Below are 23,954 nucleotides of genomic sequence, written 5' to 3' on the forward strand. Positions count from 1 at the left end.
TCCATCCAGATGCCTTTTAAATACTGTAGTTTAAATAGCCTCCATCACTTCCTCTGGCAGCTTATTCCATACTTGCACAGCCCTCTGAAAACGTTGTCCCTTAGGTTTAGGGAGAGAGGGGAAAATTTAAAAGGAACCTAATTCTGGATTCCACCTTAAGGAAAGGACATTGTCTATTTACTCTATCCATGCCCCTCATGACTTTATAAGCTTTAAGGTCACCCCTCAACCTCTGAGGCTCCAGGGGAAATAGAGAGTCTGAATAGACTGGGGCTATAGCTCAAATCCTCCAACTCTTTCCTGAACCATTTCAAGTTTCACAACATCCTCCTGATAGGAAGGAGACCAGAATTGCATGCAAGTGGGATAACCAATGTCCTGTACAGTCGCAACATGACCTCCCAACTCTTATACTTAGTGCTCTGACCAATAAAGTATACCAAACGTCACCTTCACTATTCTATCTACCTGCAACTCCACTTTCAAGGAAATATGAACCTGCACTCCAAGGTCTCTGTTCAGCAACACTCCCAGGATGTTACCATTAAAAGGTGTCCAAGTCCTGCTCAGGTTTGCCATTCCAATTGCAAAGCAGATGGGTCAGTTTGCCTTTGTGGGGATTTTAAGCAAATGGTAAACTGCTTCTCAAAGCTGGATAAATTCCCAATCCTTGTATAGAGGACTCATACACAAAGCTGTTAAGGGGTGCGGACCTTCACAAAACTGGACAAGCACCATGCATATCTGCAACTGCCCTTTGAGGATTCCCAGCTATGCTATAATATTCAAGGGTTTGTACCAATGTACGAGACTGCCATTTGGGTATCAGCCTGTACCCTCCTCCAGCAGAAGATGGAGAACACTTTACAATGTTTACCCCAGGTTGCCATTTATCTGGATGAAGTGCTAATAACAGGGAAGACCAATAAGAGCACTTAAGAGAACATGAACATAGTCCTTAGACATTTCTGCATCATAGTCAAAAAGGAGTTCCCTGATTGGCACTGTTAAGCTGGGGTGTCAGGTTCTGTTCACTGAGAAAGAATCACTTGTGTCAAGTTCAATGCACAGGTAAATCAGGCTGACTTGGTGATGGGATAAGAGCCTCTATTTCAGAAAGGATGTGAATGTATTGAAGAGAATAGAGAAGAGGTGCAAGTGTAACTTCTGGGATGAGAGACATTAATCATAAAATTAGATGAGAGAAAGTATTGCATGCAATTCTTGTCTACCTCCTATAGGAATGACGTGAAACTTGAACAGGTTCAGAAAAGATTTCCAAGTTTGAAGGGTTGGGCTATGAGGAAAGGGTGAATAGCCTTTTCCCTGGAGCATCAGAGGCTGAAGGGTAACCTGAGAGGTTTAAGGTCATGAGGAGCATGGATAGGGTAAATAGGCAAAGTCTTTTCCCTAGGTTGGGGGTGTTCAAAACTAGAGGGCATAGCTTTAAGGTGAGAGGGGAATATATAAAAAAGGGATCTAAAGGGCAACTTCTTCCAGAGGGTGGTATGTGTATGGAATGAGCTGCCAGAGGAAGTGGTGGAGACTGGTACAATTACAACATTTAAAAGGCTTCTGGGTGAGTATATAATAGGAAGGGTTTAGAGGGCTATGGGCCAAATGCTGGCAAATGGGATAGATTAATTTAGGATATCTGGTTGGCATAGATGTGTTAGACTGAGGGGTCTTTGTGCTCTACATCTCTATCACTGATGAAATGGAGGCTTTGTTCTTGGAGAGAAGACTGAGAATATTTGAAAGAAGTTTTTAAAATCATGAGGAGCTGGGAAGAGTAGATAGTTCAATTTCTCCCTATCATAGAAGGATCAAAACAAGATGGCAGACTTAGAAAAACCAAATGTGATGAAAAAGGTAATATTTTCACATAGCAAGTGATTCAAATGCACTGTCTGGTAGTGTAGAGGAGATGGGTTCAATTGATGCATCTAAGAGGGCATTAGATGATTAATTAGAAAAATTATCCATGGTTACAGGGAAAAGGAGGGTGGCATTGTCTTAATGTATATTCCGAAAGTAGGTGCAGACAATGAACAGCTTCCTTCTACACTTTAAGAATTCAGTGAGCCTGTGGCAATGTCCTCACTGGCACCATTTAGCTACAAGCCTTTTAGTTTGTGAATTTAATTAATCCTTTTCCTAGATTAGGAAACTTGTTATTTTTTTTTAAAAAGTGGGGCAGCTACCATGAAGGACACTAATGCAGATTGACACTGAAGAGTATTTGCCCAATTGCTGAGGGAGCCCTCAACCTTCCCATTCTGTCACCAGTTAAGGCCTTTAAGTGATCAGTTAATGATCACTAAGAGCCTCAATCTGACACCTGCCCAATTACTTGCCTTCTGGCTAGGCAGGATAATTGGCTGCTATCCCAGCAGGGAAACCAAAGCAATTTGCATGTTGGGGTAGTGGGATCTCCATTTGCCCCAATCTGGGGATAACTGGACAAATGGAGCACTGGGTTGGTAGGAGGTGGTTGCTGATAGAAGCAAAGGCAGAGTTGCCCCGATAGCCCAATATCCTTTGGGTAAAACTTGTCTTTGGTGACATAAGGTGTTCCTTTAGTGCTAGTTGGAGTTATACCTAAATCAAGCAGCTCTTGATGCCATTTAATTAACATCCACCATCCAATAACAAGTTTCAAAAAGAAATTTTATTCACAAGCTATAACAATACTGTTAACATTTTACAATTCAAATCCCAAGTAAATTCAGACCCCAGAATTTCTGGACCAAATTCTGCAGTGTTTTCATTATTGTAATGGCTTATGTTCACTGTAACTAAGATAACTGCTATTTTTGTATGTAAAATATTGGCATTTGTTTAGTTTTGTACATCAGTAAAGTCTCTGCATCTGAATTTACATAAGGAGAAAGGGGTAGCATTTCAGTATAGACAATGAGTCAAAGATTAGATTTCTAATCAACCTTTTCATAAATAATGATCACATCTAGGCAGTAGCTGGGATTTGAACACAGTCCCATGGCCCAGAGGGGGGACACTAACTCAGAATTTTCTTCTAATCAATCTCTTCAGTGATGTTATCACACCTCTGGAGCACCTGGACCTTCTGGTTCATTGAACAATTGTTCTGACTTCCTGTGGAACAAGTTTATGAACTCAGTGATGCTTAACCAAATTATGACTAGTTTTCCAATAGCACCCCCTCTTGACAAGCCAAGTGATTACATGAATATGATTCAATTTCTATTTTTTAGATTTCATTTCCAAGCTCCCATTCTCATTTTTGATGGCGATAGACCTGCCTTATTTTGCCAAGTTCAAAATCAAATAGGTATAGAATGGAGGGCAAAATTTAGTATGTGATATGTACACACAGGACTAATCTTATGCTCCTTGGTTGATCAGGGAGGAATAGTATAGTGCAGTGAATGACTCTTCTCCTTTCCAATTATGTTTGGATTGGAGACATTTTGGCTTTGCCTTGAATTTGACCAATGCAAGAATCTTCTAGAAGGATGCAGGAAGTGCATTGAATATGCAGATGGGTGTAATATCACTACGTTCCTAATGCAAATTTTGACTCATTGTCTTGAGATGTTGGCACTTTCCGCCTATGCCAATTCAGATGCAGAGACTTACGGATATAGAAAACTAATAACAGGTGCCAAGGCTTTTACTTCAAAATATAGCACAGTACTACTCATTCACAACATATTAAAATAATTGCACAGAGGCCAGAATCCCATCATCAAGTCAGCCTTTACTTGTGCACAGTCCACTGGTTGGAGCCAGCCAGCTCAGTTACATTCCAACCAAGATTCTAAATCCCTGTTCATATTGGCCAGCAAGGGTTTGATTGGGGTTATCAACCTTGGCCCATCAAGGATCAGTCAGCAAGATCCAGCTGTTTCCAATTACATCCCTCACCCCACCAAGTCCAGAGATGCAGGTCTAGTCTTTTTCTTGTAGCTTTTCCTATGGTAATTTCACCCCAGGTCTAGTTCCTCTGACTCTGGCAGCATGTACCAGACCATACCATCTCTGGAGTTTCCCCTCTTCCAGCAGGGACAGTATTGAGGCTCCATTTATCTTGGACTGGAGTTTCCTCAACATTAGGAGAGCTACAGTTTCATACAGGCTCTGGATGTTGAGGGGCCAGGTATGTTTTGTTCCTGCGTAGTTTGCAAGGTAGGAGCTTTCAGGTGATCCACATTTGTGGAAGACTCTCACCTATACAAACTAAGTCATAGGACCTGACCTCACCTCATACCCATGCAGCTTCATTCCCATGATCCTAGCACCAAACTGTGTCCCCTGCTTAAAGTGTTTCTCTTGCTGTTGTTTCACCCTCCCTACCCAGGTCCGAGAATACCATGTTTAATCTAATAGTCTTCTCCCATCAGCATCTCTGCTATCCCTGTTGCTGCATGATGAGTGGTCCTATAATCAAACAGGAACTGGGACATTTTACTGTCGAATGACACTATAGGCTTCCTCCAAGTCTGTCTTCAACCTTTGGACCACTCAGACCACTAGATTGTTGGATAATGCTTGGTATGGAGCTGTCCTCATATGCTGCATGCTTTTCACCTTTACCCCAAAATACTTAAACTCCCTGCTGGTAAATGGTGTTCCATTGTCTATGACCAATATTTGAGAGTCCATGTATTAGAACAATGCACACAGCTTCTCGGTCATCATCCCTCAGTCCTGAGAACTAAAACCAATAGCATCTCAGAAATTAGAGGCTTGGGTTATAATACTCCTTAACCAAGTTCAACTCTTGGAAGCAGTTAGGCCCTGGTGCCTCTGGAAAAGTTAAGCCCCTTATAACCAAATGCTGACAGCTCACAACCAGTAAGAATTATTCATTGCTTTTCAGCTGCTCTAATGCCATTTACCCAGAGAAAGTTATCACATTCTTCCACATACTGAGCCCAGCCTTCAACAGCAGAAGCAAACCAGTAAAAAGGTATGATGCCAAAATGCTTACTCTACTCCAAGCTGACTAGTCAGCAAATATTCTTCAGGCAGGTACTGTTTTCTCCTGTCACCACTGAAATATCAGCAGAGCCTGGTACCTTGTCACTAAGTCACTATTTAGCTGTGCAGAATACACTGGTTATGGCTAGCCAGCTCAAAGTCAGTTACCTAAACTGAGGAGAATCCAAATCTCCTGTTTATATTTTTTAAACAAGAAGAACAAAAACAAAAATCAAGAAACAAACCCAAAAGTTAAGTAGCTACTTTAGACAGGAGGGGAAAAAAAACTCTTCTCCTCCTGCAGAGAGTAGCAAGTAGTAAACTGACTGAAGCTCAGTCAACACAGAGTCAACCCCTTAAAATTTAGGGATTCTAAATCTCCTGTTTATATTGGTCAGCTAGGGCTTTCTTGATTGGCCGAGTTAACAACCTTGAGTTAACAATCAAGGATCTTGTAGTCACTACAAGACTCCACTTACATAACCAAATCCACTAATGGTCACTCAACCACTGCAGAATTTAGTAGACAATGGATAGATGAGGGCTGTACCCATTGATAGTTATGATTGAGTGGCCCACTGAGTAAGCTTTCAAGATCTACAGATGATCAGAAAAGTTAAAGTACAGTTTTGTAAAAGATTTTCATCAAATCAGGTTAGCATTCAGCTGAACCTCACAAGGATGTTTGTATAGCTCAATCCTTTACTGACCTCCCTCAGGATTGTGACACACCAGTCTTAAACGTAATTGGATAATATGGGATCAATGTTGCAACTACTATGTTTTATGTCTTCTTGTTGATGGTAGGTGGAATGGCAGTGAAACTCAAGAATGAAAACTGACTTGGGCTTGGGCTAATTCCATTGACATTGCTCCTCTTGCCTTCAATCCAATGAAATGGTCACATAAAAATCCATCCCATTGAGGATGGTTCACTTTTAAAAGCTGCATATTTTCTTAATGTGCCTCTGTCCTCATACATACATGCAATACAATCTTTAAAATGCTGAGGTTAAGATACCATTTTAAATTTGGTGATTTATCAATAACAATAAATTAATTTTCCAACTTATGCCAAGACTGGAAACTGGGAGCAAATCAATTGCCTCACTGAGGTAATCCATCAAGTTATGTAATAGTTCTATTCAGTAGAAAATTCTTGAAGCATCACAGGTGGTATAGAAAGGTAATCCTTGGCTAACAAAGCTAAAATCCGATATTATTCTACAGTGTGATTGATTCTTTTCCATTTACAGCCTCTTCATCCTCAGGAAACTCGGGGCATTATTCTTGGTTATCGCATATTTTATCAACAAAATGGACGTGAAATGACCATCCGAGTGTGCAATGCATCAGAGACTCAATACAGTTGGCAAACTCCTTGGACACCAGACAACATCTTTGTAACAGCGTTTAACTCCAAGGGAGATTCTACACCTGCAATGCTCCACATAGGAGAACCAAGTAATTCCCATTAATTACAGGAAATCTTTCAATTTTTGAGTCTTTATGAAAAAGATTAAAAGTTAACAAGAAGACAAGAACTGATACTTCTTGTGATGGGATGGAGGCAGATATAAATTTTACTTGCATTCAATTCTCAGCATGGCCCACTTTAAACCGAAAACTGTTGACTAGAGACTGTGCCATCTCACATCAGGGGAAATGGAAACAAAGGGCAAGAATGTCAGTTGGACATTCTGTAATATATATGAGCAAACTGTTACAGGAGTTATCAAATAAAATCAAGAACCTCACTCACTCCCTGAATGCCAGGTTCAGAAATAAGAATATAAAAATGGCCAATGTTCCTTACTGTCCCAGAAGTTTGATAACTGTCAGTATGAGAGTGTGATTATTGTAGCAAAGTAGTAGGAGATTTGCTTCACACCTCAGTTGCAAAAATTTTCGGCCTCCTCTTACATTTATAGTTTGTAGATCAATGATAACCAAACTGTTTTCTTGCCTTTTTGAATAGACAAAAACAAATAACACAAGTACTAGCTGTGTGGGAGGGCACTTCCTACAGCACTGTGAAACCCAGCAGAGCGACCAGAAACTAACTGCAACTAACTTGTCATGTTGATTCTTTGGGGGTCAGGAGTAAGGACAAAGAATGAGAACAGTACAGCATAAGAACAAGCCCTTCTGCCCACCAAGACTGCAGCGATATATGATGACTTTCTAAACAAAAAGTCTTTGGCCTCTACATGGTCCATATCCTTCTATTCCTTGTTTATTCACATGTCTGTCAAGATACTTCTTAAACATTGCTATTCTATCTGCCTGCACCATCTCCTCTGATAGCACATTTCAGGCACGTACCACCCTCTGTGTAAAAACTTGCCTTTCACATCTTTAAATTTACTACCTTTTACCATAAGCCTATGTCACTGAAGAATTGACATTTCTACCCTGGGAAAAAAAGACTCTGACTATCATTCGATCTGTGCTTCTCGTAATTGTGTAAATTTCTATCAGGTTACCCCTCAACCTTTGCCATTCAAGTGAAAACAAACTAAGCTTGTCCAATCTCTCCTCATACTAATATGTTATAAACCTGGCAACATCCGAGTGAACCATTTTTATTCCCTCTCCAAAGCCTCCACATCCTTCTGGTTGTGTGGCAACAAGAACTGTAAACAATATTTAAATGTGGCCAAACTAAGGTTCAATATAACTGCAACACGACTTGACAATTTTTGTACTCTATGCATGACCAATGAAGGCAAACATGCTATATGGCTTCTTGACCACGTTATCCATTTGTGTTGCCACTTTCAGGAAACCGTGGACCTGTCCGCCTCGATCCTCTGTATGTTGATGCCACTAATAGTTTGGCCATTTACTGTATACTATTCTCCTTCATTAGATCTTTTAAAGTTCATCAACTCGCAATTGTCCCATTAAACTCCACCTTACATTTCTTTGCTCAAGTTTCCTATCTATATTCTCCTGTATCCTCTGGCAATCCCCCTTATTAGCCATCGCTCCCCCAATCTTTGTGTCATCAATAAACTTTAGTTTCCAAAACTTACATGTCTCTTTTTTTATTTTTGATTAAGTTCTTAATTTCTCTTGTCATCCAAAATTGCCAAATCTTGCCAGCTTTATCCTTTATCCTGAACTTTAATTAACTGTTCTTTAAAAAATTCCCACATACCAGATTTATCCTCAAACAATTGCTCCCTATCCATGTTTCCCAGTTAATGTCTAATATTGTCTTAGTTAGTCTTCCCTCAATTTAGTACATTCACCTGAGGACTACTACTATCCTTAAAATTTCCAGAATTATGACCACTTTTCCTGAAATGCTTCCAAACTGAAACTTTGATCATCTAGCCTGGCTCATTCCTCAATATTAGGTATAGTATGATTCCTTCCAACTCCTAGACATCTTTTACATCCCTCTCTATCTTGCCTGAAACATCTAAATCCTGGAACGTTAAACCCGTCTCTCAACCAAGTCTATGTAATACCTCCAATGTCAGTCCAACCTCTAAGTTCATCTGTCTCACTTGTCATACTCCTCACATTAAAACAAATGGTATGTTGTTTTATCAGAATAGAAGGAACTTTTCTCTGCCTATGTTTTATGTGGCCTGAGAATATTCAGTTCATGCTTGATTACCCTCCGCAGGATAGAGTGAGCCAACAATGAAACAATTTTTTTAAAAATATTCTGAAGTCTAATCCAAAATCATTAGATGACAGAACTTTGGCTGGAGCTTAGTTTCATTTTCAAATTTGTTCTACTTTATCTATCACTTATACAGATTTGGTGGCTCCCAGAAACCTTAGTGTGAGACAATATGGAGGTTCTAGAATTTATGTTGAATGGGAACCACCGGATGAAGTCAGTGAGCCTGTGCTGGGCTATGTGGTTGACTGGAGAGAAGCAGCTGACAACAACAAGCAGCTACTTGATTGGAAAAGGCTTCCGAAGGACAATCACTCCTTGTTACTAGGACAATTTTCTCCACTGCAAGAATATCTAGCAGAAGGTAGTAAGTGTGCAATAAGTCACTATTGTTATTGCTTGCTCCAATACAGAGTGAAATCTTTAAACTCTACAAACCATGGCCATCTGCTTCAGTATACTACCTTACAAACAAAATTGAGGGAAATTCTATTTCCCACCACAGTATGAAAGTGTGAATGAAATTTTAATTAACTCCATTAAAGTTTATTTGTATAAGTATGACAATAATCGAACTTAAAATGGGCAAATAAAATCTTGAATGGAAGACAATTTGGTAATGTGATATTGAAATCATGGAAATGTCAAATGCATAGTCAGATTTTGAATAATGGAGGTATACATGCGAATTCTTCAACAATGTTGTGGGTCAAAGGAAGGTTTTATGCTGTATTAACCAAATGAAGTGGAGGTCCTGGATGAATAGATCATACATACTTTGTTGTTGGAATGCATTTATAAATAAGGGTTCATTTATGCTGTCTTATGTTTTATGGTTGTCATAATGTTTCTTAATTTGATAAATGACTTCTACCCTTTCATTTAGGAAGCATTAAACCAAGGAAACGCTATAATATTTCTGTCACTGCAATGTACCTGAAAGGAAGAGGAAAGTCTTGTTCAGCTCAAGGATATTCTATAGAAGGAAGTAAGTAATCTGATTCTTCAATCAAATCATACGCCATCATGCTTTCAAATACCTTCTCTTTCCTTTCCAAAAAATGATGATTGATGATGTTCGATAAACATTGGTCAGACTCCATTAGCTTGTCCAGGAGGTAATTCTATCTGTTTGAATATCAGTGAATATCACAGTGAGTCTGATCTTAATGTCAAACAATGGCTTCTACACCCTTACTTACCTGCTAAAGTCACTGAAAAATGATCAGCATCAGTATCAGTAATTCCTATAGTTCTTCTTTTCTTTCCAAGTTCATGATTACTAAAGCTCTCCACAATACCCCAGGTGTCCAGATAGGAATGGGTTCAGCTATATCAGCACAAGATATATCGTCAGGACCTGATCAAGTTTATCCAAGGACATTGTGGGAAGCTAGGGAAGAAATTTCAAGGCCTTTAGCAGAGATATTTGTGTCATCTACAGCCACAGGTGAGATGCCAGAAGACTGGAGGATAGTGAATGTTGTGCCTTTATTTAAGAAAAGCTGAAAGGAGAAGACTAGGAACTATAAATCAGTGAGTCTGATGTCACTGGTGAGTAATTTGTTGGAGAGGATTCTGAGAGATAACACTTACATGCATTTGGAGATTCAAGGACTGATTAAGGATAGTTAGCATGGCTATGTCTCATACCCTCAATTGAAATTTTTGTGGATGTGACCAAGAGGATAAATGAGGGCCAAGCAGTACACGTTGTCTTTAGTGAGGCCTTTGATTCCGCATGGGAGACTGGTTAGTAAAGTTATATTACATGGGATTCAGAAACAGCTTGCCAATTGGATACAAAATTAGCTTGACATTATGAGACAGAGGTGGAGGAAGGGTGTTGGAAGTTTGTTTTTTTGGACTGGAGGCCTGTGACCAGTGCTGTTCCTCAGGAATTGGTGCTGGGTCCACTGTTGTTTGTCATTTATATAATTATTTGGATGAGAATGTAGGAAACATGGTTAGTAAGTTCGTGGATTACACCAGAATTGGTGGTATAGCAGCCAGTAAGGAAGGTTATCTGAGATTACAAAGGGGCCTTGATTAATTGGGCCACAGGTTGAAGAGGGGTAGATGGAGTTTAATTGAGATAAATGTGAGGTGTTGCATTTTAGTAAGAAAAGTAAGGGCAGGACTTACACAGTTAATGTAGGGCCCTGGGGAGTGTTGTCGAACAGCGAGACCTAAGGTTCAGGTACATATCTCATGAAATTTGCATCACAAGTAGACAGAGTAGTAAAGAAGCCACTTAGATTGCTTGCTTTCCTTGTTCAGAGCTTTGAGTATAGGAGTTGAAATATCACGTTACATTTGTACAAGACATTGATTAGGTCCCTTTGGGAGTACTGTGTAGACTCTGCTGTAGAAAGGATATTATTAAATTGGAGAGGTTGCTGAAAAGATTTACAACAATGTTACCAGTAGTGGAGGGGTTAAGTTGTAGGGAAAGGCTGGATAAGCTGTGACCTTTTTCATGGGAGTGTAGGAAGTAGGGGGTGACCTTATAGAGGTTTATAAAATCATGAGGGGCATGGATAGGGTGAAGATTAGATTACTTACAGTGTGGAAACAGGCCCTTCGGCCCAACAAGTCCACACTGACCCACCGAAGCGCAACCCACCCATACCCCTACATTTACTCCTTACCTAACACTACGGGCAATTTAGCATGGCTAATTCACCTGACCCACACATCTTTGGACTGTGGGAGGAAATCGGAGCACCCGGAGGAAACCCACACAGACACGGGGAGAACGTGCAAACTCCACACAGTCAGTCGCCTGAGGTGGAAATTGAACCCGGGTCTCTGGCATTGTGAGGCAGCAGTGCTTACCACTGTGCCACCGTGCCACCCACTAAGAACAAAGGTCTTTTCCCTCAGGCTGGAGAGATCAAAGCCAGGGGCCATAACTTTAAGGTGAGAGTAGAAAGATTGCTATACGTAAGTTATTTTGGTATTTCTGAGATCACATCTCGAACACTGATTGTCCTTATTTAAGGAAGGAGGTGAAGGTGGCTCAGGAGATGTTAACTAGATTAATGGCTGAAATGAACAGTTTGCCTTATGAAAAAGATTGGACAGAGGGGACTTGGTTTCTTTGGTTTTTAGGTGACTATGGAAAGGGGGCTTCCTCTTTTGGGTGAGTGCAGGACTAGGGAACACTGTTTTAAAATTAGGGGCCACCCTTTTAAGATGTAAAGAAAGGGATTTTACTCTTAGAGTATTGTACAACTTTAGAACCTTTACCTCAGAAAGCGATGAAGGTGTGGTTATTGAATATTTTAAAGTTGAAAGTAGATAGATTATTGTTAGGCAATAAATTCAAATGTTACCAAGCATAAATGGGAATATGGAATTCAGAACACAAACAAATCAGCCATGATCTTATTGAATGACAGAGCAAGCCTGAAAGGCTGAATAGCTTACTTCTATTCCTAATTCTTATGTTCAAACGTTCGCAGTTTTACCAACTCAGTCTCTTGTTCCTAGAATCTCTCATGTTCCATTCAATGGATTTGGCTCTTGAATCTTTTTCACTGGTCACCATATGGAATCTGAGGTTCCTGGGTATGGCATCCCTGCAGAACCTCCTTAGCTAGATTCACATCAGTCTTGATGGAATCAAATCCCCAGTGATTCCTTTCTCAACTCTGTTAAATAATCTGCTTGGCTGTGGCAAAATTAGTATAGCAGCAGTGATCCTTACAATCCACAATCCCTGCCCTCCTGCATTAGTGTTCTGCCTTTTTTAACTATTTTACACAATAAGTCCCTGCATTGTTCTTAGACTTAATCTTCCTGTGTCTTCTCCAGTATCTGTTCTGAACTGTATCAACTCAGGCCAGCTATAATATCCAAATAGCTTCCAATTGATCCTTTGATTTTTAGATTTCAACCACCCCCTACCCCACCCCAACATTTAGGACCCAAGTCCATTGCCTGGAATTAAAATGCTTGCTGGGAAGTCCAATTACACTCTTTGCAGAATACCTCCAAGTTTCACTTTGGAATTAAAGCAGCATCAGATGAAAACAAAATACAAGTATTTTCTAGGCCTAAAGGGTCAATGCACCATCCCTCCTCAAAACAAACAAAAACTTGCTGAAATAAGACTTTCAAAATACAACACGTTTTAACTTTCTAAACATTTGAACAATGAACTTATCCCAGACTGTGGGTAGTAGTTTTCTCTTGTTGAATTTTGCAATTACACACTAAATTGATACAAAATAAAGAACTCTGTAAAGTATCTGAAACAAAAACATATATTTTTGGTGAAACTCAACAGGTCTGGTAGAATCAATGGAGAGGAAACAATTAGCATTTCAAATCTAGTGACCTTTCTTCAGATCTGAAACAGCAATTTCTGCTTTTGTTTCAAATTGCATTTGCTTTTTACACTTCACTATAAAGAAACCAATCAAATATGACCAGATTTTTAAGTTTGACTTGCCTGAGTTCTGAGAGATCAATTCTTTTTGCAAACAAGAGTTTGTTTTACTGCTGGTTAATTCATTTTCTTTCAATCTTTGCAAGATATCCCCTTTCCCATTTTGCAGAATCTTTAAGTTTTTCATGTCCTTGCACAATGGAATTAGGTGTAAATATTGCTGTTATCCTAACTACAATCTTCTGAAGTTCTTTCAATTTGAGAATCAGCCCTTTAGATTGCAAAATTATGCATACTAATGTGCTTTTTAGAAATGATGAAATTCAAATTTGTAGCATCACCATACCCTCAATGGATAGATCTTGTGTGGGTCACATTGGGTCAGGCAAGTAAAGGGGCACATATAGTTGTGTCTCTTCATTAGCCCACATTGGTTGAAAGGGTGAGATCATGATGTGCTGGGAACTACTAAAACTGGCCAATGAATGTGCTTGACTCCTGAAGCAACAAAAATAAGCAAACAAAAAGGGTTTTGTTTTCTGGGCCTATTTAAAGGCAATTCAGCAATTAGCAGCTGAACCGCTTTTGACTTACATGTGTTCAGGCCAAGTTGATGGAAACATTGTGGAAAGTTACTAAGGGAGTGCAAAGATTTCTGCTGACCATTAAAAATGTAAGAGAATTAGAAATGTTTGATAAGTGTGGGGGCACTTGTTGCGGTGCTGTTTGTTCTGATGAGTAGGCAGGTCAGGCAGAGAACAGGGCAAAAGCAGAGTTCTGCTAGGAGGTAGGAGAGGAAGGATTCTGTTTAGATTCCTCAGTGTGTGAGGATTTTCATGTTGGGATAAGGCAGGAGGCTGAAAATGTGTTGCTGGTCAAAGCACAGCAGGCCAGGCAGCATCTCAGGAATAGAGAATTCGACGTTTCGAGCATAAGCCCTTCATCATGTGCACCATCTCCAGCATCTGCAGACCTCATTTTTTACATAAGGCAGGAGGCTTCAACTCACTCAAGACATGGTGACAGAATTGAGACCTGAGACCTGGAACTTCCAAACAGGGAGAGAATGGCCCTGTGTACCTGTGAAAATCACAATCACCCTTTTTAAGGACTGAGTGACTGAACACCTTGAAAGTATTTAGCTGATTAAAGAGCGGGAGAGAGACAGCGTGGATTTTAAAACTGTAGAGTCATACCTGATAAACCTACATTTTTTTTTGGAGAGTTGACTAAAGTAGTGGTTGGAGGAATGTTAATGAATATTGTAAGGATTTCGAGAAGGTTCTGTTCCTCACGAGAAATGCACTCACCTGTCACAAAGTCCAAACCTCTGCCACATGTATGTTTAATGATGACCTCCAAGTTCACTACCTTTTTTTGCCTTTACTCTCCGTGTTGTTTGAACTTACTGCTCACTTGCTGCTTTCTCAGACTTGATTACAATTTCCCTTTGTGCCTATCATGTGCACCATCCATTGGGGCATTTGGTGCTAAGTCAGCTTCAGCACTTTCCTTTCTCCGTGTAGAATGACTTCATCCTCGGTAATATTAACCTCCATCTCAAGTCACCATATTCTCCCTGCGCTGAATTCATAATCCTCTTTAAACTTCCTAAGTTAATTCATCCACGTAACTTCCCAAACCATATCATGGTCACCTTCTTGACTATGCCATCACATGTGACCTCTTAATCTTATTATATCAGTTACACATCAAACCTTCATTGGTAATTTCCTTTTATAAATTACCACTCACATTCCGTTTCTACACTGGAACCTTCAGAGATGTGATGCTGGATTTTGATTGGCAGGATGTGACTAGTAGTATTCCACAAGAATCTATATTGAAGACTTAACTATTCGGTGTGGTTTTAATTACTTGGAGAATGAAATAGGAAGCCACAGATCTGAAATTTGGTGGTAGCGCAAGGATGCCACAGTAAATGTTGTAAATGAAAACAAAAAAATTGCAAAGGAATTTTTATGTATTAAAGTAAATGGACAAAATTGTGCAGATGAATTTCAATGCAGACAATTGTGATGTTGTCCACTGTGGATGTAAAAATGATAAAACACTATATTTCCTAAATGGTAACATCCAAAGAGGTGTGGGTAGTGGTTAGTAGGGGTCAGGGAAGGGGTGAATATCTTTACCTGCATGGATTATTAAAAGGTATGAACATCTGGAGGTGTAGTAGACAGCAAAGAAGGTTACCTCAGATTACAACAGGATCTCGATCAGATGGGCCAATGGGCTGAGGTGTGGCAGATGGAGGTGCTGCATTTTGGGAAAGCAAATCTTAGCAGGATTTATACACTTAATGGTAAGGTCATAGGGAGTGTTGTGAACAAAGAGACCTTGGAGTGCAGGTTCATATCTCCTTGAAAGTGGAGTCACAGGTAGATAGGATAGTGAAGAAAGCATTTGGTATGCTTTCCTTTATTGGTCGGAGCATTGAGTATAGAAGGTCACATTGTGGCTGTATGTTGGTTAGGCCACTTTTGGAAAGCTGCGTGCAGTTCTGGTCTCCTTTCTATCAGGAGGATGGCGTGAAACTTGAAAGGGTTCAGAAAAGATTGACAAGGATGTTGCCAGGCTTGGAGGATTTGAGCTATAGGGAGAGACTGAATAGGCTGGGGCTGTTATCCCTGGAGCATCGAAGGCTGAGGGGTGGCCTTATTGAGGTTTATAAAATCATGATGGGCATGGATAGGGTCAACAGACAAAGTCTTTTCCCTGGGATGGGGGAGACCACAATGAGAGGGCACATGCTTAGAATGAGAGGGGACAGATATAAAAGGGACCTAAGGGACAACATTTTCACACAGAGGGTGGTGTGTGTATGGAATGAGCTGCCAGAGGAAATGGTGGAGGCTGGCACAATAGCAACATTTAAAATGCATCTGGATGGGTATATGAATAGGAAGGGTTTAAAGGGATATGGGCCAAGTGCTGGCAAAGGGGACTAGATTAGGTTTGGATATCTGGTTGGCATGGAAGAGTTGGACTAAAGGGTCTGTTTCTGCACTGTACATCTCTATGACTCTGACGCTATAATTGCAGAAAACAATTCAAATGGAATGTTGACTTTTATATCCAGATAAACAGAATTAAACTAGTAGAAGTCATGACTCCTCTATTGAAAGCCATAGTTATACCACACTTGTAGACTATGAATGGTCATACATGGAATAGATGTGTTGACTGAGGAGGCTGTTCAATGTAGATATTATCTGGACTCATAGTGTTAATTTACAAGAAGATATCATTTAAATGAGGGTTGTATTTCCTGGAATTTAGGAGGTTATGATGAGACTTAATTAAGGATGACAGACAGGGTAGATAGAAAAAGCTTACTTGTACTGTTAGAGGGAGTAGGATTGTGGCCTTAAACTACAAATTAGAGCCAGACCTTCAGAAGAGAAGTTAGAAGCACTTCTAAACTCAAAGGTTAGTAAAGCTTTGGAACTCTTATCTAAAAGGAAGTTATTCCCGATCAATTATAAATTTTGAATTTGAGATTGATAGATTTTTGATAGATAGTAAAAAAACGAGGCAAAGCCAGATATATGGAGTTCAGTCATAGATCAGCTGTAATCGTACTGATCAGTAGTGAAAGAGGCCCAAAGAGCTAAATGACCTACTTCTGTCTCTATTATATTAAACAGGTACAACATACTGAGTATAAATAATGATGGGATATAGAATGGGTAATCTTAACACCAAACTACCCTTCGCAACAATAGACAGTAAAGAATTAAATCAACGGATCTAAGAAACCTGATCCCGACCTACTGTTTGTATGCTTGTTTCTGTTTTAACTAAGCAGACTCTCTGGAAAAGTAGGTCTTTGATTATAAGACTCAGATGACATTTTGTTTCTGTCATTTGGATGCAATATAAATTAAAAATCGAAGTTTCCCGTACCTCAGAAGTTCTAAACGTTAATTGAGCTGTAATCAGCAGAATCAGAAATTATATGCAGTTTATAGCATTGCGTATGGATAAGGAGAACTTTGAATATTCATCCCGGTGTCTCAAATAAGTCTTCTGTGGTTGTTGGCCAATCTAATTTCTCCTTCAAACCAAGGATCTCTGTCTATCCCTTTCTCTATTTATCGTCCGTCACTTAAACTTGCTGGCCACATTTATGATCTCGCCTGGTTTTCCCTATCTTCTGGTTGTTTGCACAATTCTTGCCCTTCATCTATGATGTTTCCCCCTTACTCAATGCAATCAGCTGTGGCCTTCTGGGGCTATTAGGTATGAGAGATATGTATTTCCACTCCAATCTGAGATCTCCCTATATTTATTGCATAGAAATTTTGATATTTCTGTTTTCAGAACCTACAACAGGACCAAATGTTGCTGTGTTGACATTTGCTGGACAGCAAGTACTTTTAAAATGGGGAGAAATTTCTCTTGAAGAACAACAAGGATTTATCACCAACTACACCATATACCTGAAGAGAGGTGCTGATGGGTCATATCTTGCTTCATGTGAGTAAAACCGTGTAAACTTTCTTTTATGAGGAGAAAGTGACCACTGCAGATACTGGAAATCTGAGTCAAAGAGTGTGGTGCTGGAAAAAAACAGCTGGTCAGGCAGTATCCGAGGACCAGAACAGTCAAAGTTTCGAGCATAAGCTCTCCATCAGGAATGAGGAGTGGCCCAAGGGGACTGAGAGATAAATGGGAGGGGGTGGGGCTGGGGTAAGGTAGTTGAGAATGCAAAAGGTGGTTGAAGGTAGGGATGAGGGTGATAGATCGGAGAGGAGGGTGTCGTGGATAGGTAGGAAGAAAGATGGACAGATAGGACAGCTAAGGAGGGTGATGCCAAGTTGGAAGGTTAGCTCTGGGAAAAGGTGGGAGGGGTGAAATGAGGAAACTGGTGAAATCCACATTGATCCCCTGTGGTTGGAGGGTCCTAAAGTGGAAAATGAGGCTTTCTTCTTCCAGACGTCGGGTGACTAGAGTTTGGCAGTGGAGGAGGCCCAGGACTTGCATATCCTTGGCAGAGTGGGAGGGGGTGTTAATGTATTCAGCCACAGAAAGATAAGATTGTTTAGTGCATATGTCCCAAAGATGTTCTCTGAAATGTTCCACAAGTTGACGTCCTGTCTTCCCAGTGAAGAGGAGACCACATTCTTCTGGTCCACCTGGGAGCAGATGCGGTGAAGGCAGAGGAATTAGAAATATGGGATAGTGTTTTTACAGGAGGCAGGGTGAGAGGTGGTGTAGTACAGGTAGCTGTGGGAGTCGGTGGCTTTGTAGTAGATCACCACCCCCCTCCCATTTATCGCTCAGTCCCCTTGGGCCACCACCTCATTCCTGTTGAAGAGCTTATGCTCAAAACGTCAACTCTCCTGCTCCTCAGATGCTGCCTGTACTTTCTTTTTTCACAAATAACTTTTATTTTCATCCTCTGTTGTTCATTGAGGAAGAGATTATGGTGCCCCATTCTTTTTGTTTGATGTTACAACAGAAGGAATCAGCTCCAAGTGTTTAACATGTGCAGCAATTGGAAAGCAATTAGACTCTTTTTGATACTTTACTTGATAATAAAGTTGGGCATTCACCATCTAGACCCATTCCACTTTCTATATCCCTGTGACACAAGTATCATTGTGCTTGGAATTATGTTAATCTCTAATTCCATCCCTTAAACCTTCTGTAGCCAATATTATTGAATCTCAGCTTCTTCTTGATTATGGGTAAATAGGACTAAGGAACACATCAGCAATAATATGTTAGAATGCTTGAGAATAGTCAACAGCTGAATAACCTATTCCTGTTCCTACTTAAGTTTGAAAACAATTTATATCCTCTTCATTCCCCCATTCACATCTAAAAAATGGAACCAGAATCATTTGCAAAACTGAAGCATTTACTTAACATTGTATGCCAACTCCAAATTTGGGGAATTTGTAACTCAGAACACCACAATACATAAACATGGGCCTTATCAGTAGGTCAAAATTTGAGTGACCTGATGCCACAGATTATGCCCCCAGACTTGCACTTTCAAACATTATTTTTGTCTTTGCCTGCATTCTCCAAATGCCTATCTCGTCCATAGATAATGGTCAGCACAAGTGGAACTGACTCATCCACAGGTTGTTAAAGGGATACGTAACTGCTCTCAAGTAAATTTCTGGATTATTTTGGTTGTAATGCATCTGTTTTTTTGTTACTTAGACAACTGGGAAGTTGAGATGTCATAAAGGTCCAGCCTCTTGCTCCAAAAGCTTAGAAAGAGTTGATTTATTGTACTTGGATGTGAACTTGGATTTGGGTGTGATAAATATCTGATGCTAGTTTTTTCTCCCATTTGTTGAAGAGACAAAAGAAAAAAACAAACTTATGTAGGAACAGGAATAGGTTATTCAGCTGTTGACTATTCTCAAGCATGCTAACATATTATTGCTGATGTGTTCCTTAGTCCTATTTACCCATAATCAAGAAGAAGCTGAGATTCAATTTCTGTCTTAAAAGTATGACCCTTAATTCTGGGACTATCTCCTGAGGTCCTAAATTCTCTGCAAGGGGTAATCAATCTTTTCCCTCATCCCATCATTCAATCTGCCAAGTAGCCTAAGAGTCTTATATGTTTTAATGAGATCACATCTCATTTTTCTAAATACCAATGTGTAAAGACTCAACTTACTCATCCTCCCCTCATAAGACAATCCCCCCCAAACTTGTTATCAAACCTAGTCAACCTTCTCTGGACTGTCTCAATTGCTAGTATATCGTTCCTTAGATAGGTGACTCAAAACTATTCATAGTATTCCAGCTGTGGTATGACTAGGGTCTTATATAACTTTAGAGTCGAAAGTGTAGTGCTGGAAAAGCACAGCAGGTCAGGCCGTTCCAAGGAGCAGGAAAATTAACGTTTCGGGCAAAAGCCCTTCATCAGGAATGAGGCTGGGAGTCTCGGGGGTGGAGAGTTAGTGGAGGGGAGGGGTAAGGCTGGGGGAAGGTAGCTGAGAGTGTGATAAGTGGTTTGAGGTGGGGATAATGGTGATAGGCCGGAGGGGAGGGTGGAGCGGATAGGTGGGAAGGAAGATGGACAGGTAGGACAGGTCAGAGGGTGATGCCAAGTTGGAAGGTTGGAACTGGGATAAGGTGGAGGGAGGGGAAATGAGGAAACTGGTGAAATCCAACCACAACAAGGACAGAACCCCCCCGGTCCTCACCTTCCACCCCACCAATCTCCATATACATCACATCATCCTCCGCCATTTCCGCCACCTACAAATGGACCCCACCACCAGAGATACATTTCCCTCCCCACCTGTATTCACTTTCTGTAATGGCTGTTCCCTCTGCGACTGCCTCGTCAGGTCCACACCCCCCACCAACTCACCCTCCCCTCCTGAACCTTCCCCTGCCATTGCAAGAATTGCAAAACCTGCGCCCTATTCTTCCCCCATCACCTCTATCCAAGGCCCCAAAAGATCCTTCCACATCCATCAAAGTTTCACCTGCACTTCCACATGTCATTTACTGTATCCATTGCTGCCGATGTGGTCTCCTCTACATTGGAGAGACAGGACGCCTACTTGCACAGTGCTTCAGACAACGTCTACAGGACACCCGTACCAACCAACCCCACCGCCCATGGCCGAACACTTCAACTCCCCCTCCCACTCCACCAAGGACATGCAGATCCTGGGCATCCTCCAACACCACTCCCTAACTACCCAATGCCTGGAGGAAGAATGCCTCATCTTCCACCTCAGGATCCTCCAACTCCCATGACATCAATGTGGATTTCACCAGTTTCCTCATTTCCCCTCCCCCACCTTATCCCAGTTCCAATCTTCCAGTTCAACGCCATCCCCATGACCTGTCCTAACTGTCCATCTAACATCCCACCTATCCCCTCCTCTCTCCCTTTGACCCATCCCCACCTTCATCCACCTATTGCATTCTCAGCTACCTTTTCCCCAGTTCCACCCCCTCCCATTTATCCTCCACCCCCAAAGCTCTAAGCCTTATTCCTGAAGAAAGGCTTTTGCCAGCACCACACTCTCGACTCTAGTCTCCAGCATCTGCAGTCCTCATTTTCGCTTTGTATAACTTTATCAAGTTTTTCCTCCTTTGATACTTTATTCCCTTCAACATAAAAGAGTTATAGAGTCATAGAGATGTACAGCATGGAAACAGACCCTTCAGTCCAACCTCCTGTTTGCCTTCCCTATCACCTGCTGAACTTGGATACTAGCTTTTTGTGATTTATTGATTATGTCTCCCACATCCCTCTGTTCTATAGTTTTCTGCAGTCTTTCTCCATCTAAATAATACTTAGCTTCTCTATTCTTCCTGCCAAAATGCATAACTCAGCTTTCCCCACATTATATTCCATCTGCCAAGTTTTTGACTTCTCACTTAGCCTCTTTGTGTCAGACACTTGTCTTCTCACCTAGTTTTGTTTCATCCACAAACTGGGCTTTGATATATTAACTTGCCTCATCCAAGTCATTAATATATAGGGAATAATTGTGGCCCCTATACTGATTCCTGTGTGGCTGATTTTACAGGTATGTGACTAGCTTTGAAGCAGTGTTCACAGGCAGTTCATGAGGGTAGGTAGGAAGTAAAAGGTTAAGGTTAGGAAAAGACAATTGCAATGGTGAGTGAATGAAAGGCAGTTAAATCAGCAGCAGATGGCAATATTTCTGAACAGCATTACTGTGGTGGAAATGATGAATTGGAGAGATGCATGGTGGGTGGCTGAATCAATACCACATGCTTCACAACATTAGCCAACATTAAAATTATCCTATTGTTCACCTTCTCATATAATGGCCATTTGGATGAGGTACTGAACTCTAATGAATGGCTAAACTGGAGTTGATACTTCCATGTAAACAAGAAAAAAAATTATCAAAATTAAATAGTTTGTTTACACAGCTGATGATATACAAGCCACGATCTAGTATTAACTTGTTCTCTTAAAGAACAGAGCAGAACAGGAAGGAAGGAAAGTTATTTCAGCTGAATTCTGTAAGCTGTTAGCAAGGCTGTTTTTTTAAAACATATGCTGAGACCTGTGCTCAGGAGGAAGCAGTAAAATGTTCCGTTTCCACACAAATACATTCAGCACTAAGTTCAGATTTTTACTTGCTTTGTTCAGTTTTAAACAGAAGCTTGGATGACTTAGGGTTTATTCTTTATGTGCAATTTTATCTTATGAAAACTCCAGCAGCAAGTTTAATCAATGCACAGTGCTGTTCTATTTTTGCACTGTTTGTTTGTAGCTGTTGAATTAGGTACTTTGCACTTGGTGTTAAGCATGCAAACAGCATCAAAGGAGAAAACAAATCGAGGCTGACTAGGTTTCTGCTGGGTGATGAAGAGCTTGTGGCGGTTTTATGAGAAACCAAATCCTCTGTTCGTGCCTCAACAAACAGTAGTTCCTTAGCCAGGGTTTATTAAACAGCGGTGATAAAAGCCAAGTGTAAACTATAATTGTGAGCCATAACCAAATGTAACAACTCACATCCACATTACTGATTAAATACAGCAAGTTACATCTTTCACCTGGTAGAAGGTGACAGACAGTTGTATGTATTGTTATACTGTTTAGATTTTACCTGTTATTTACCATTTAATCTGTCCATATTTTTATTTATAATCAAACTATTTTCTTCACATATTCACATTTAGGCACTTATTATGACTTCCATCATTTTCTTTTGTTTTGTTTATTGTTCTTTCCTTGTTTTTTAAAATAACTCTTTGAGACAATTTTTTATGTTACTGTATATTTCTGCTTTTTTATGTAGTTTGCAATCCATTCATCCCATGAGTAATGTTTGTGCCAAGAAATGATCATTTCCAACAGGAGAGAATCTTAACAACCTCTCATTGATATCCAACAACATCCATCACTACATTGCCCATCACTGACATTCTGGGAATGAGTATTGACCAGAAATTCAACTGGACCGTAAATACTGCAGTTATAAGAGTAGATCAAAAGCTGTGAATTCTGCAGTGAGTAAATCTTCTGCTAATTCCTCAAAGTCTATCCATTATTACAAGGCACAAGTCAGGAGTGTAATGGAATACCCTCTAATTGCATGGCGAGTGCAGCTCCAACAAAAGTTTAGAAGCTCAACCATCCAAAACAAAGCAACTTGTTTGATTGTCTTTCCCTGGCCAATCCACCGCTTTAGACATTTATTCCCACCATAAACTGCGCACCAGTGCTGTGGGGTGTACTCCCTATAACATGCACAATATCACTTGACACAACTCTTTGACAGCACCTTGCAGTCATATGTGACCATCTAATAGCATAATCGCTGAACGGTTAATTCAGAGACTCAGGTAATGTTTTGGGGATCCAGTTTGAAAGTGCCAGATGGTGGAATTTGAATTCAATAAAAATCTGGAATTAAGAGTCCAATAATGGCCACAAATCTATTGTCGATTATTGGAAAAGCTCATCTGGTTCACTCATATCCCTCAGAGAAGGGAACTGCCATCCTTAACTGCTCATTGTTTTAGCCTACTCCTGGCCAACAGAAGTCATCTCTTCCTACTTTGACTCAGTCTTTTCTCCCCTAGTCCAATCCCTGCCCGTATATGTCCATGCTTCCTCTGACGCTATATGCCAGTTTCAGAATTTCCGATTTGTAGGCTCCAGTCACCTCCTCTTTACCATGGATGTGCAATCCCTTTACACGTCCATCTCCTACTTGGATGGTCTCAGATCTCTCAGCCTCTTCCTGGAGCAAATACCTGACCAATCCTCACATACCACTGAACTCGTCCCCACCATCAACAACTTCTCTTTTAACTCCTCTCATTTTCTCCAGGTCAGAGGGCTGGCCATGGGTACTCACATTAGCCCCAGTTATGCCTATCTCTTCATGGGGTGCGTGGGGTACATTCCTTGTTCAAGTCCTATTCTGATGAAGGGCTTTTGCCCGAAACATC

General features: G+C 40.6%; 1 protein-coding gene across 1 annotated transcript in view; it reads left to right on the top strand.

The window, feature by feature from the left end:
* Positions 1 to 23,954, top strand: part of LOC132818514 (interleukin-23 receptor-like) — a 97,096-nt gene that overhangs the window by 15,827 nt on the left and 57,315 nt on the right. The window contains exons 5-8 of the mRNA XM_060829575.1: positions 6,222 to 6,429; positions 8,742 to 8,969; positions 9,492 to 9,593; positions 17,346 to 17,501. Of these exons, the coding sequence (XP_060685558.1) occupies positions 6,222 to 6,429; positions 8,742 to 8,969; positions 9,492 to 9,593; positions 17,346 to 17,501 (694 nt within the window). The remainder of the gene's footprint in view (positions 1 to 6,221; positions 6,430 to 8,741; positions 8,970 to 9,491; positions 9,594 to 17,345; positions 17,502 to 23,954) is intronic.

The sequence above is a fragment of the Hemiscyllium ocellatum genome, chromosome 9 (assembly GCF_020745735.1).
Source record: "Hemiscyllium ocellatum isolate sHemOce1 chromosome 9, sHemOce1.pat.X.cur, whole genome shotgun sequence".
Taxonomy (NCBI): domain Eukaryota; kingdom Metazoa; phylum Chordata; class Chondrichthyes; order Orectolobiformes; family Hemiscylliidae; genus Hemiscyllium; species Hemiscyllium ocellatum.